Source organism: Paroedura picta, chromosome 4, assembly GCF_049243985.1.
Source record: "Paroedura picta isolate Pp20150507F chromosome 4, Ppicta_v3.0, whole genome shotgun sequence".
Classification (NCBI taxonomy): domain Eukaryota; kingdom Metazoa; phylum Chordata; class Lepidosauria; order Squamata; family Gekkonidae; genus Paroedura; species Paroedura picta.
The window spans coordinates 2,232,646-2,245,657 of NC_135372.1; the positions used below are offsets into that span (position 1 = coordinate 2,232,646).

The 13,012-nt window shown below is 56.5% G+C and overlaps 1 protein-coding gene across 2 annotated transcripts in view; it reads right to left on the reverse strand.

Moving 5' to 3' along the window:
• Nucleotides 1–298: 298 nt before the first annotated feature.
• CPAMD8 (C3 and PZP like alpha-2-macroglobulin domain containing 8) overlaps nt 299–13,012 on the reverse strand; it is a 51,781-nt gene continuing 39,067 nt past the window's right edge. The window contains exons 29-43 of one of the 2 annotated variants that reach the window (XM_077331505.1): nt 12,276–12,350; nt 11,618–11,783; nt 11,290–11,376; nt 10,876–11,012; nt 9,412–9,567; nt 9,263–9,325; nt 8,852–9,090; nt 4,745–4,832; nt 4,454–4,528; nt 4,056–4,161; nt 3,865–3,975; nt 3,350–3,565; nt 1,950–2,027; nt 1,286–1,439; nt 299–1,192 (exon numbers count right to left, since the gene is read on the reverse strand). In XM_077331505.1, coding sequence (XP_077187620.1) covers nt 1,303–1,439; nt 1,950–2,027; nt 3,350–3,565; nt 3,865–3,975; nt 4,056–4,161; nt 4,454–4,528; nt 4,745–4,832; nt 8,852–9,090; nt 9,263–9,325; nt 9,412–9,567; nt 10,876–11,012; nt 11,290–11,376; nt 11,618–11,783; nt 12,276–12,350 — 1,734 coding nt within the window. In that variant the 3' untranslated portion in view covers nt 299–1,192; nt 1,286–1,302. The remainder of the gene's footprint in view (nt 1,193–1,285; nt 1,440–1,949; nt 2,028–3,349; nt 3,566–3,864; nt 3,976–4,055; nt 4,162–4,453; nt 4,529–4,744; nt 4,833–8,851; nt 9,091–9,262; nt 9,326–9,411; nt 9,568–10,875; nt 11,013–11,289; nt 11,377–11,617; nt 11,784–12,275; nt 12,351–13,012) is intronic. The other variant, XM_077331506.1, reaches the window with a different exon arrangement.

Consider the following 13,012-nt stretch of genomic DNA (forward strand, 5'->3'; position numbering starts at 1 on the left):
TGAAGTATTCATCATTACCCTCCATCCCCTTATGCCCTTGTTTGGGTAGGGGAGAGGGGTATTTACCGCCGTGTTGGGTATTTTTATAGTCTTTTAGTGGGGGTTTGAATGGGGGATTTCTACTGTTACCCGCCAAGAGCCTATAGGCAGTGGCAGGAATTAAATCGAATAACAACAACAACAACAACAACAACAACAACATAGACCTGAAGGGGGCACTGCAGGAACAAGGAGTCACTGGTCCAGCCGCAGTGGGAGCCCCTAGGGGGTGATGGGAAGGAGGCAAACGAGGCCACCGTAGTTTTATAAATCAGTTTTTAATAAAAATATTTTATCAGCATCTAAGTCCAACTTATTTCCTTGGCCCCTCCACCCTGGGCCTGCACCATGCATGGAGAAGCCCAGATTTGAGCAGCTGCAGGCGGGAGGCGGACGGGGTCAAGGGCTGCTCCAGCAAACGCTAAAAGCCGGAGGAAGGGCTGGAAGTGCCGCCTGGATGGGGCAGGCCTCGGGCTGGAGACGGGGAGTTTGGAGGTGCCCGAAGTCACTCCTCCGAAAGGAAGATGACAGATCCCCACACTCACACCTCGCTGGGGCAGGCTACAGCAGCCGAGCCCTTTGGGGAAAGTGTCTGCTCTGGCCAGTTAAGTGCCTGCTGGCCACGCTCCTGCGTCAGTCCTTTCAAAGCCCCTTCCAGGAAGGGAGAGCTGTGCCCTGTGAGAGCTGAGAGGGAAACAAGCATGAAAGCAGAAGGGGGTATGGTGGTGGTGAAGACCCTCCCCCCCAGCATGTTGAGGAGGGAGAGTGCTTGGGGCCAGAGGCAAAGGGGGCCTGAGTGAATCTCCCTGCTCTTTTCCCACGGGGCATTCCTAGGCCAAAAGGGAGTGATGGGCCTGAGGAGGGATGGCTGGAGCAACAGGGACTCCCCCTACCAGCTGGAACACCTCCGAAAGGGGCTCCTTTCCCTCAAGATGTCTGGGGGTAAGCAGCAGGGACCTCTCTGCGCTGTGTGTCTTTCTGGGACCCGGGAGGGGTCAGATCCCCAGCTCCCCCCATGTGGCAAAGGGAGATGAGGGGCTGGTGGGCCATGCCAAATGCTCCAGAAGCGGGAAGGTGGAAGCCTCCAGAAGGCATCTTGAGGGGGGGTTCTGTGCGGCGGGAACACACCAGAGCAGACTCCACCCAGCGCTACCTGCATCAAAGTGGGGGGGGGGGATGGAAACACACGGTCAGTGCTGGAAGGAGGGAAGCAGGAGCAGCCTGTGCCACACAAGCCCCTACTCACCGGTCACGGCACAAAGGTCAAAGCAGCCCCACGGCATCATCCGTCGCTTGCGCTGGGGTCGTCTGCTCAAAAGCATCGCCTTCGGAGGCGTAGGGCTCCACCTCGTACTCGTAGGCGTAGTAAGAGAAGTCAAGCTGGAGCGTGGGCCCTTCGTCTGGAGAAAGAATGAGCGGGAGGGTGGGGAGTGTCCTGCACGGTGCAGGGGGTTGGACTAGATGACCCTGGAGGTCCCTTACAACTCTTATCATTCTATGAAAGAGAGATTGTGGGGGAGGGGGAGGACTGGCTGTTTTGGGCGTTTGTGTGTGTGTATGCGGACCCTTTCCCCACAGTACCCTTTTCTCCTCCCCCCTGTAACTGCAACTGAGTGAGCACAGCTGAGAGGAAACATGGACAGTCAGCTCCCCACCCTCTGCTGCCACTGGGGAACTGGCTCTGGGCCCTCTCCCCAATTGGGAAGGGGGCAGGGAAGGGGCAGCACAGCATGGGTCTCTTGGGTAACAAGGTACACAGTGGAAGACCAAGCCGTGGGGCCGTCCTGGCCGAGAGTCCTGGAAAGGGGGCAGGTTTCCCATGGAGCCGGTTCACACACACTTCTGGGCCTATGACACAGAGGAGGTGGGCCGAGGGCCCAGGGTGGAGCCCCTGTAGAGGTAGCCCTTACCTGTCAGCATCTGCTGCAGCTGGGCGGGCCGCCTGAGGGTGTGGAAGGTCTTTTCTTTCCCCTCCGGAGTGTTCTTGGCTGCAGAAAGGAATGCACATGACTTCCCCCCCCAGGACTCGGCAGGAGGGCAGGTGAGTGGAAGGGCCAAGAGGGGGTGTAAAGCCCCCTCTCCCCCCACCCACATTTATTTCAAAGGTATTTTTATTGTGTTTCTTAGATCAGTAAGGTGCAAACAGAAGGCAGTAAAATCTCAGTTGTAGCAACAATATTAGTAATTAGTAACTTGGAGCTGGACGACAGAATTATATGTTGGATCCTGTGGGTGTCCTTCTACTGAGAAGGGAGCTAAGATAAAAGGCTCCTGTGCTAGGGAAAGGCTTCCAAGACCAGAGGGAAGTGTGACAGTCAGTGGACCAGATCCACTGGATATTTCCAATTAGGCTTGTGCATTAAGGGCCTGATCTGGCCGGTTTGGCTTCGGCGTTGATTCAAGTCAATGGCACCATTGACTATAATGGGAATTCCGTCTTCTCCGCCTTTCCCAGGGCCTGGGGGGGGGGGAGAGATTTAAGTTACAGCCTCCAAACGTTCAGGGTAGCTCTGGGAAGCTCTTCCCTGACTCCCCTCCAAATTTCAAAATGTTTGGTCCAAGAGGCCCACTTCTAGGGGCTCCCGAAGAGGGTGCCCCCGTCCAGTGGGAAGTCCCATTGTGCATCGGCCTATTGCCAAAGTTAATTCTAGGCTGGGGCCAGTGCTGGTGTGGGTGGGACCCACCAATACGGCTGCCCCTCTGCCCGCAGGGTGCTTCGGACAGCTGCCTTCCCACCACTGTGGCCCCACATAACACTGGGGGAAGGTCACTGCAAGAGAGAGGAAAACGCAGCCGTGGGTTGGGCAGAGGGCAGAGAGTGGGTGCTGCCACAAACAGCACTGCTGGAAGGAAGTCACCCTGCGGGAGGGAACCGCCCTAGTTTCTTTTTGCCGCAGATCACAGGGGCACCCTCTGAGCCGAGGGGCATGGCCAGAGCAGGTCAAAGGCTGAAGATTCATCCTGTGCAACGGTCGACATCCTGTAGGGCAGGCCCCTTTCTTCATCGCATTTCTCCCCAAGGGGGACTGAAACGCAGCTGTACAGCCTTCTCCTCTCCTCCCAATTGGGCCTCACAACCACCACCCTGCGGGGCGGGTCAGAATGAGTGTGAGTAGCTGAAGGTCACCCAGCAGGCTTCTGTGGCAGAGTACAGATACAAACCAGAGTCCCCCAGCTTCTTGTCCGACACTCTGAACCCATGTGGGTTAAAAGGAAGTAAGACACCCAACAACAACAGACCAGCCTCTCAAGACAAACGTCACATCTTCTCGGCCGGCCCCCAGTCTGTGCCCATGCGGAACGGACTTACCCCCTCCTGTGCACTGGGCCATGGAGACCTGTGTGAGGCGGGTGGCGTTCCTGCAGGCGGCAACCTCCATCTGGCAGCGGTTCTGGTAGAGGAGTCCATCCGAGCCGCACACCAGGTCCCCGTCGTAGCCGCAGTCCCGGGCGCACAGGCACTGCTCAAAGTGGCCGTCTTCCAGGCAGCCCAAGACGCTGTTGCAAGGCCCGGCCGGAACGAAGCCTGAACGACCACGGGGGGTGGGGAGGGGACCCACTCAGAGCACGCCTCCAGGGCCCGGCCAAAGCCGGAACTGCTCACCCCAGGGGCCCACGGCCACAGGCTCCGACATCTGCTGCGGCTGATCAGTGGCTCAAAAAGGTTCAGACAGGCTAAAAAGAGGCCCTCCCCGACCGACCAGGCGGCAGATTTGGTAGAGTCATTTTCTCAACACAAAGGAATGAGAAAGACCCTCTCCGAAAGGTCCACAGCTGGCCAAGTGGCAGCCTGCAGCCTTGAGGCTCGGCTGACCCGGGACTCACCAACCCAGTGGCCGGCCGCGCTCTCCACCTCGTTGCACAGGGGTCCGTCGCACAGCTCTCGCGCCAGGGGGCTGTTCTCACTGATGTTGTAGAAGCGGGTGGCTTCAAAGGCTGCGGAGCAGAGAGGAGGGGGTGTCAGGCTAGCGGCTGAGCCTCGTGCAGCTGGAGGAGGCCCCAAGGAGGATTCCCACCTGGCTCGTAGTAGTCGTACACCTTGATGGGCACAGGGGCCGTCTTTCCTACAATGTACTCCCGGAAGGCCATGAAGTTGACGCAGGTCATGCACTGGCTCGGGATCTGCAAATGGGATTCGCTCAGTAGACGGCACGCAGCGGAGCGCCACCTCCGGACCCCTGCGGGACCAGCTTCAAATCTCTAGGGTGGTCCCCATAAGTCTTCACGGGGGCCGAAGGGAGGAATCACACCTCCACAAGAGTAAGGACAAGCTTCAATGAGAATTCGGCAGCATTTTTAGTCCTCTTGGCTTTGGGGGACGGGGATAGTCAAGCGCAAAGCCCCCACTTCAGTTCCGTGGATCCAAAGGGAGGGGACCTTCTGCAGGTCGCACAGCTGCTGCCGAGTGACCTACCTCGTCAAAATAGAAGAGGACTTTCCGGCCGTCCACCTCGTAGCGCTTCAGGCCAATCTGTTTGTTCATCAGCAACTGAGAAGGAAAGACCCACAGGAAGTCCCACAGAGACAGGGGGACATGCAAGAACACCAAGCTCATTCTCCGTCGCTTCGGAGGCTGGGGCTGGCCCGCACAGGGCTCTCCCCTGGGAACAGAGAGGAGGTGGGGAAAGGCCCCCGTGGCTCCAAGCCCAGAGAGTGCTCCAAGAGCTCCGAATGGCCCTGGGAGAGCACAGGAGGGAGTCCTTACCTGCTCCAGACTCTCAATGTCCGCTTGGAACCCCGACAGCAGCGGCACCTCCAGGACAGCCATGTTGGAAGAGCCAGAGTGCAGCCATCTTCCCGCCAGGGGGGAGCACGGCGTGGGGAATGGGGGAAGAGAGAGAGAATGAATAACGGAAATTGCAGCTGGCCCAGAATCCCATTAGCCACAGGGAACTGCAGATGTGCCTTGCCCCCGCGGTCAAAGCCGGGGCCTTGCCCATGGTGGGCTTGTGCCTCTAAGGAAGCTGTGGCCAGGGGCCCTGCTCCAAGAGCTGGGCTGGGGGCCAGGGGGGCTTCCCCCCCCCCCGGCCTGCACACAAGGCAGCTTTCCGCAGCAAAGTAAAATGGCCCGTCAGGAACAGAAGCAGGTAAACAGGCCCACCTGGAGCCCAGAAATGCAGTGCTGGCAGCACCATCCTCTGCAGAGTTCCTTCCATCCAAACCCATCGGACTCAGTGGACTTTGACTGGGGCAACTCTGCATGGGATTGCGCTGTAAAAAGCCTGTTGAAATCCCTTTTTCTTAAAAGCAACGTTGAAGACACAACGGCCGCACAGTCAGCAGCAGGGAGACCAACACAGCAGAGCAAAAGCAGGAGAAGAGCTGCAGGTTTTACGTTTTACGTTCACTACCCAGAGGAGCCCCAAAGTGGCTTGCCAACACGCATGCGCGTTTGCACGGAGATGCTGCTGGGCCGCCCTCTCCCTTCCCCCCCTGCTAGCGGTCCCCAGCCTTGAAAAGGTTGGGGGCCGCTGTCCTGAGAGACACCCTGTGAGTTGGTGGGGCTGAGAGAGCTCTAAGAGAACAGGGACTGGCCCAAGGTCACCCAGCTGGCTGCATATGGAGGAGTGGGGTTCTTCAGATAAGAAGCCACTGGCTCCCAAAAGTTACCATCAGGGGATCCCCTAGAACCAATGAGATCAGGACCTTTGCTCCTAGGGATGGGGATGGGGGGTTCATTTGATTGAATTGCCATCTTTTATGACCGGGGCTTTTAAGGGTTGTTGTTTTATTCTTTTACTAGGGGCAAAGCCCGTTGTCTCCAGGAATACAAGGGGCACTAGAGCGTGGCAGTGGGAAGAGGAAGGTGAGGAGTTGTCCAGTCTGTAAGGGCATGGGGTTGCCATGTGTGCTGTGTGGGAGGTTGTGGTGGCAAATGAGGGCATGGGTGTGGAGAGATGGGTGTCAAGAACCTGTGGTGTGGAATGTTTGTTGAGTGTGGGAGAGGACTGACCTTTGGGAATTGTGGCATAGTGGTTACAGATGAGCTTTCCAGAGCCATGTCCTCAGATATGTGAAGGGAAAATCAGACTGGAGACTCTTCTTAGGGGAAGATTACATGACAACCAATTCCCCCCAGTTCTGCGTCATTTCCCTTCTTGTGGGAATTAGGCCACATTCACCGAAATGCCCCTCTGCCCTACACATGGGGTAGTCACAGTACACAGGTGTCCACCCTGTTCCTTGTCTCCCATATTTTCACTGTTGGTAAAATGTTATATGCCCACATGCTTCTTTCATGGTTGCTCCTTAGAAGAACGGATTTTTGTACCCTATTGCTTACTACCCAAAGGAGTCTCAAAGTGGCTTACAAACACCTTTTCCATTTGTCTCTCCACAAGTCAACCTGTGAGGTATGTAGGGCTGTGAGAGATCTGAGAGAACTGGGAATGGGCTGCAGTGACCCAGCAGGCCTCAGGTGTCACAAAGCATTTTCCAATCGTCTTCCCCTTCTCTCCCCATAGCAGACTCCCCATGAGGGAGGTGGGGTAGCGAGCCTCACAGGGAAGCACAGCAGTCTTGACCTTAGTAAGGTTTTTAATACTGTTTTTTTACTGTTACTATTTCAGTGACGATGTGTCTCCAGACATTTACTTGTTCTCTATTTAGTTTCAGGCTGTAAATATTTATTTAGATCTTCCTGCACTTTCCAGACTCACAGGACTGATGCTGGTCTGCCTGTCTGTGCCCCAGAATACAAACAGTTGCTGGTAAGGGCTGGCCATAACCCATAGGCCAGGAGGGACACTCCTGCACCACTCCCTACCAACTGCAGGCAAAAATGGCTCCTTTGAAGGCTGGACTCTGAGGCATTGTACGATTTTGAAGTCCCACCTCCAAACCTCCAGGAATATTTCCAACCCAGGGGTAGCCAACCTACAGGTGTGGCCTGGAGAGCTCCTGGAATTACAGCTCACCTGCAGAGTATAAAGATCAGCTCCCCAAGCAGAAAGGGGCTACTTTGGACAGGGTTGTGGTAGAGAAGAAACATTTAAGGCTTCCCACACAGATTGTTGTTGAATTGAAAGACTTGAGGCCTACTGCACAGGGTTGTTGTGCAGATGAAACAGGAGACAAAAGAGCCAGCTTCCTCTGCAGAATAACGCTGTGCAGTGGCCTCAAATCTGCAGAGAGTTGCAAAGAAGAAAGACACATGGCTTGGCTGTGTCTAACCCCCGGCCAGAGCAGTATTTTAAGTGCGATGGGGCTTTTCTGTAGCCTCCCTGTCAGGCAGCTGTTTGGCAGAAGGGGAAAGTCCCCCCCCCCCTCAAAAGGAAGGCCCTCAGTCTCCCCTGCGTTGCTCTTGGAAAGGCCTCCTTCCCTCAGTCGGGGCCTGTCAGAGGCTCCTTCGCAGCAGGCCTGAAGGGAGGGAGGGGAGCACTCTGCAGCCTCCTGCCTGCTCTGTCAGGGTTCTGAGGCAATTTGCAGTTGGACACCACAGTTAGGACAGCCTTGGGGCGAAAGGGGCTGGCGTAGCCTATCCAAGCCTCTGTTCTCATTCCCCTTGGCAGCCCTGCTGACCTCCTCTCCCTTTGGTGGTCAGGAGCAGACTGGCAGCCAGACTGGGCTGGGTGAATGGAATTTTGGTCTGTCCTGGTGAGGGGCCAATAGGAAGGCACTTTGCGCGCCTCCCCATTGGCTGCTTGGCCCTGGATGGACACTCGGAGGGCCCAATCGGGAGCCGCTTTGCGGCTCCCGATTGGGCCCTCTGAGTTTTTATCCGGGACAGGGCCCACCCTAACTCCTCCCCAGGTGGCCTTACTCTTTTATTTAATAGGACCATGTCCTATTTAAAGATGGCAAACCGCTGCGTGTCTTTAAGAGTGGTGGTATATAAGTTAAAATATAAATAAACTAGCTGCAAAGGCTGTTCAAAAGAATGGGCTTTGAAAGGCCCCTCCAGGCCCCCGGGGGGTCAGCAGCACGTCTGCATCCCTGGGGCCCGGCAAGCACGGTGGCGAGAGCACTTGGTGGGCCCTAGGGAAGGGAACTTCCCCCCCTCCCTCCCTCCCTCCCTCCCTCCCCGGTGCTGCGGCTGCTTCCCTGGGGCCTGCCAAGTGCTCTTGCTGAGACGGAGACTTGCAGACGTGGTGGTTCCAGCAGCCAGGCGTGTCTGTGAGGCAAGGGGTCAGCCAGCGCTCGGTGAGGGAAGGCGGGAGCCACACTCTGATTGGTCCTATTCTAACTTGGACAGCCAAACTCACTCCTCCCCAAGGCCGGTTTCACAAATATATAGAGGAGGAACCATGGATAATAAGAATAAATAGGAGGCAGCCTCCTTAGCCCACCCCATCCCACCCTTGATGGCCAGCTTGGTGTAGTGATGAGGAGCGGCATCTTCTAATCTGGAGAGCCCGGGTTTGATTCCCCACTCTTCTGCCGCATGCAGCCAGCTGGGTGACCTCGGGCTTGTCACAATCCTGACAAGAGTTGTTCTCACAGTTCTGTCAGAGCTCCCACAGCCCTACCTACCTCACAGGGTTCCTGTTGTGGGGAGAGGAAGGGAAAGCAATTTTGACTCTCCTTTGGGCAGGGAAAATCAGTGTAAAACTACCTCTCCTTCTGGGCCCAGAAGACCCCCGCAGGGAGTCTCTGCAGCTGCCAGGCCCCATGAGGAAGGCCTGGTGTGATGGGCCTGGCGGCTCGCCTGGCTGGTCCAGCACTTCCCAGCCCTCCTGCGGTGACAAGCTGGCGCTCTCGCTCTGATTCTTTTCAAAGTCACTATGATTTCATTGGTGGCTCTCAGCCTTTTCTTATTGGGTTTGTGTCCCCCGGATTCTGCCTCTTGGGGGCAGCAACGGCGGAGGCCCACCTCACGCAGGCTTCCACGGCCAGTTTGTACTCCCGCTGGTCCTGGTCTGAAGCGGGGTCATCGTCATCCCCCGACACGGCCTCCCGGTGGAAGGCTTCCGAGCGGTTCTTGTCTGGGGAGACGGACTTGGGAGCGGGTGGGGCTCGCCGGTGGCGCTTCGGCTTCGGCTCCTGCAGATTCACGAGGAGCTGGAAAGCTGGATTGGCCACGGGGTCGGGGACATTGTAGGAGACATCGATCTGCAGGCAGAATGAAGCGCTGGCTCTCCTCTCCTCTCCTCTCCTCTCCTCTCCTCTCCTCTCCTCTCCTCTCCTCTCCTCTCCTCTCCTCTCCTCTCCTCTCCCAAGCAAGAACGCCAGGGAGAGAGAGGGGGAAGGAGCCCCTCCCCAGCCCCCCTGACGGACTTCTCACCTGCAGGAGGCAGCAGCCTTCTCCCCTGGCACTGACAAACAGCCCCGTGGGGATGGAGGGGATCTGTGGAGAAAGGGGAACAGGGCGCCACAGTCAAGCTCCCTTCCTGGAGGGCTCTGGAGAACCTGTGCGGTCGGAGAGCCTCTCACCACGGTACTCTGTAGGAGCTTCTTGTTGGCTTTGTTCAGCTCAAAGGTCTCTTGGTAATCCAGGTTGGTGGAGGCCAAGGAGACGGTCAGGTTGACTCCTCCGGTGTAGGACAGGATGGCGTATTCAGCCAGAGCCTGGAGGGCCACACACGTGTCCTGCGGAAAGAGAAGGTGGTGGTCATGCAGGGTCTGCTCCAGGACTGGATCGTTGCCCTTCACTTTCCAGCAATAGCATACCTGGAGCTGGAGGCTTTCCTCTGGCACAGGAAGCACCAACAGGAATCTGGGTGTGACCATCGATGCCTCCCTAACTCAGATCATGTGGGCAGCACACCAGGCCATCTTCCATATCTGCCAAGGGCCCATCTGACCCTGGAAATCTAGCCTCAGTCATCCCTGAGACAGGCCTCCAGATTTGATTACTGTAACTCACTCTATGCACATCTCCCTTTGGCTTTGACCTGGGATGGTCAGAATGCAAGCCCCCCCCCTCCCCCAGGCAATGATCGGCATCCACCTTAAGGACTATCCCAGTCCTATTTGTAGGCTAGGCCTAGACGCCCACTATTTAAGTCGTCAAATTGGATTGGAAATCACAGTTGGGAGTTGGCTTGTCTACGGCCTTGCATGGTGCGTGGACTCAGATACCCTGGCAAACTGGGGAAGCCACGAACGTTCCCCTCCCGCTTCAGAGCGAAGGTTAGATCGGAATAAGGAGTAAACAGAAGCCTTGGAGAGGGAAGCATTCTCTCTCCAGGAAAACCCAGGAGGTGGATTAGGCAGACAGAAGGACCGGCCCAAGGTCACCCGGCCAAAGTCCATGCGGAAACATGTCAGTATGACTCTGGGTGTACAAATGGGAAACAAACTTCATAATCCACTGTTGAAAAGGGGGCAGAGCCCAGAGAGTCACAAAATCTCTTCACTCTTTTCCAGTATGGTTTGCTGGGACGTCTATTTAAAAAGATACTGACTGGGAACTGGGTTTTCTGCATCATTGTTCCCATCAATCTGTCATTTTTTCAAAACGTTCTATTTAATTTATAGGTAAAGGTAAAGGTATCCCCTGTGCAAGCACCGGGTCATGTCTGACCCTTGGGGTGACGCCCTCTAGCGTTTTCATGGCAGACTCAATACGGGGTGGTTTGCCATTCCCTTCCCCAGTCATTACCGTTTACCCCCCAGCAAGCTGGGTACTCATTTTACCAGAAGGATGGAAGGCTGAGTCAACCTTGAGCTGGCTGTTGGGATCGAACTCCCAGCCTCATGGGCAGAGCTTTCAGACAGCATGTCTGCTGCCTTACCACTCTGCACCACAAGAGGCTCTATTTAATTTATAGTTTTAAATAAAAACAAAGAGGGCGGGAAATTTGGCACGTAATTTCAAGTACAAAGCAATAAAAGTGTGGAGTTTTCTTAAGTCTGGGAGTATCCTTTAGTTGTTTGCATTTGTTCCGGCCTCACCTGGGTGGAAGAGAAGCCGCCTAGAGCATTCCTCTGCTGGGAAAGCCACTTGACCACGGGCAGTGCCGACGCCACGTCCCCCAGCACCGTGTAGGTCAGCAGGGCATAGGCCGTCATTTCCACTTCGGCAGACACGACTGAAGGTGGAAGGCAGGCAAGTGGAGGGGACCGTTTAGACATGGTGCCTGCCTCTCACTGGCCACCCACAAGTCCTCCTCCTTTCCCCCTATGGGTGAGGTTAGTTTTCAGGCATTCAATCCCCGGAGCCAGAGAACCTGGGGTCTGAACCCAGAATCTTCTTCTAGCCTGTTGCTCTGGCCAGAGGTCCCTCTGTATTCCGATGCTGGACTGGAAAGGACCAACGGGATGCAGCCCTCCTCTGCCCACCACCCAAGATATTGTCAGGAAGCATACCTGACTGAAAGAGCCCGTCACTAAATCCCATGAAGGTGTCCTCATTGGCAGTTAGGGTCCCCATTAAGCTCCAGTGGGTAAAGCCATCTGGAAGAGGAAAGGAAGGAGCAAAGGGAGCCTCCATGGCCACAGGCAGTTAGCCTCTGAACCCAAAGCTCAGTTCACAAAATAAAAATAAGTACGATGCTTAGAAAGCACATCTGAATGTATGTATGACTGGCAAAGAGGAGACAAGGGGGGCCAGGTCCGTGAGCAGGGGACCCTTGGAGGCCCCCCCTCCAGCGTTTAGGCAGGTGCAAACAGCGGAAAAGGTGGGCCGGAGGTTTACCTTGCGTGATGGCCAAGCTGTTCACCTTACGCAGCGCCACCCCGGCCAAGGGGCTGCGCAGGAGTGTGAGGGCATAGGCCATCAGGACGGTGGTGTAGGGGTCGTCCACGGAGTACATGTTGGACTCCAAGAAGAGCTTTGCTTTGGCCACAGACACCTTCTCTTCCTGAGGCAGAGGGAGGAGGGCCCAATCAGTAGAGCAGTGGGGAGTCAGAAAGCCTGGCCTCGGGAGCAGGGCCACATGCGGCCAAGGCTGCAGCCAAGCAGCCACGCGCCCGAGGAAGGAGAAGAGGGTCTCACGGCTGTGTGAGGACCACTGCCTCTTTTCCCAGGGACTGCAGCACCCGGGGATGCTGCTCAGGTCACTTATGGGAACATGGCCATGAAGCTCAGAGCCCCACAGCTGCCTGCTATCCCCTGCCTGCTTGTCTCTGGGTCGAGGGGGCCCCAGAGCCACTGTGGAAACAGAGCAACAGCAATTGCTGCATTCACCCGCTGAAGGAGGAAAGCCGGCTTGAGATTGTGGGACCGCAGCAACCTGGTGGAGCTCCTTCTCCACGGCAGAAGGCAGGAGGTGGGCTGCCAGATCTCTGGAGGAGAGGATGCCTGCCTCCTGCCCTTGCATGCCCCCATCCCCTGGTATCTCCCCCTGTCTTACCTCAGAGATCACTCCTGTCTCTAGAAGAGCTGCCACCACATACGCCGTCAGCGAGATCTTCCCGTGGATCCCTCCCTGGAGGGCAGCACACACAGAGCTGTGGGATGGAGGGCATGCACTTGCCTGCCGCCTCCCAGACCACTACCGCTGCCAGAAGGGAGCTCCCGCCAGACCCCACAGCCAAGCCCTCCCCTTCCACAGCAGGGCAATCAGAGTCACTCCCAAAATCAAAATCCTGATCTAAACAAAGCACTGGTGACACCCCTCCCCCCAAAACCTTCCCTTTGCCTGTTACACTCCCCCAGCGTCTCCTTCAAGGGGTCTGTTCCCCTCAAGACCCCTGCAGGCCACCCCTGGAATGGGCCTCAGCATAGGGCTAAAATGGATCTCTAGAGCAACCATTTTCAACGGGGGCCCTCTGGGGGCCCTGGCACATTTGAAGGGGGCCACAGACTGAAAAAAAAAACGTGAGAAGGGGAGCCCAAAGGGGCTATGGGTGGGTGGCCCTGGGGATGGAATGGGTGAAATATGCTTTTCCTCACTAGGATGCTGTGGGCAGGAAAGCCACACGGGGTAAATGCACTGGCACCCTGCTTCTCGTAGCTTCCCCGCCCCCCCGCCTTTTCCGGGCACCCCGTATTTACAAGTTCCGTGAACTTCCTTGCTTCGACCCAGGCTTGTGGGGGCTCGCGGAGGGTCAAAGCAGGGCCAGCCTGACTGCCTCAGGTGCCCCTCAA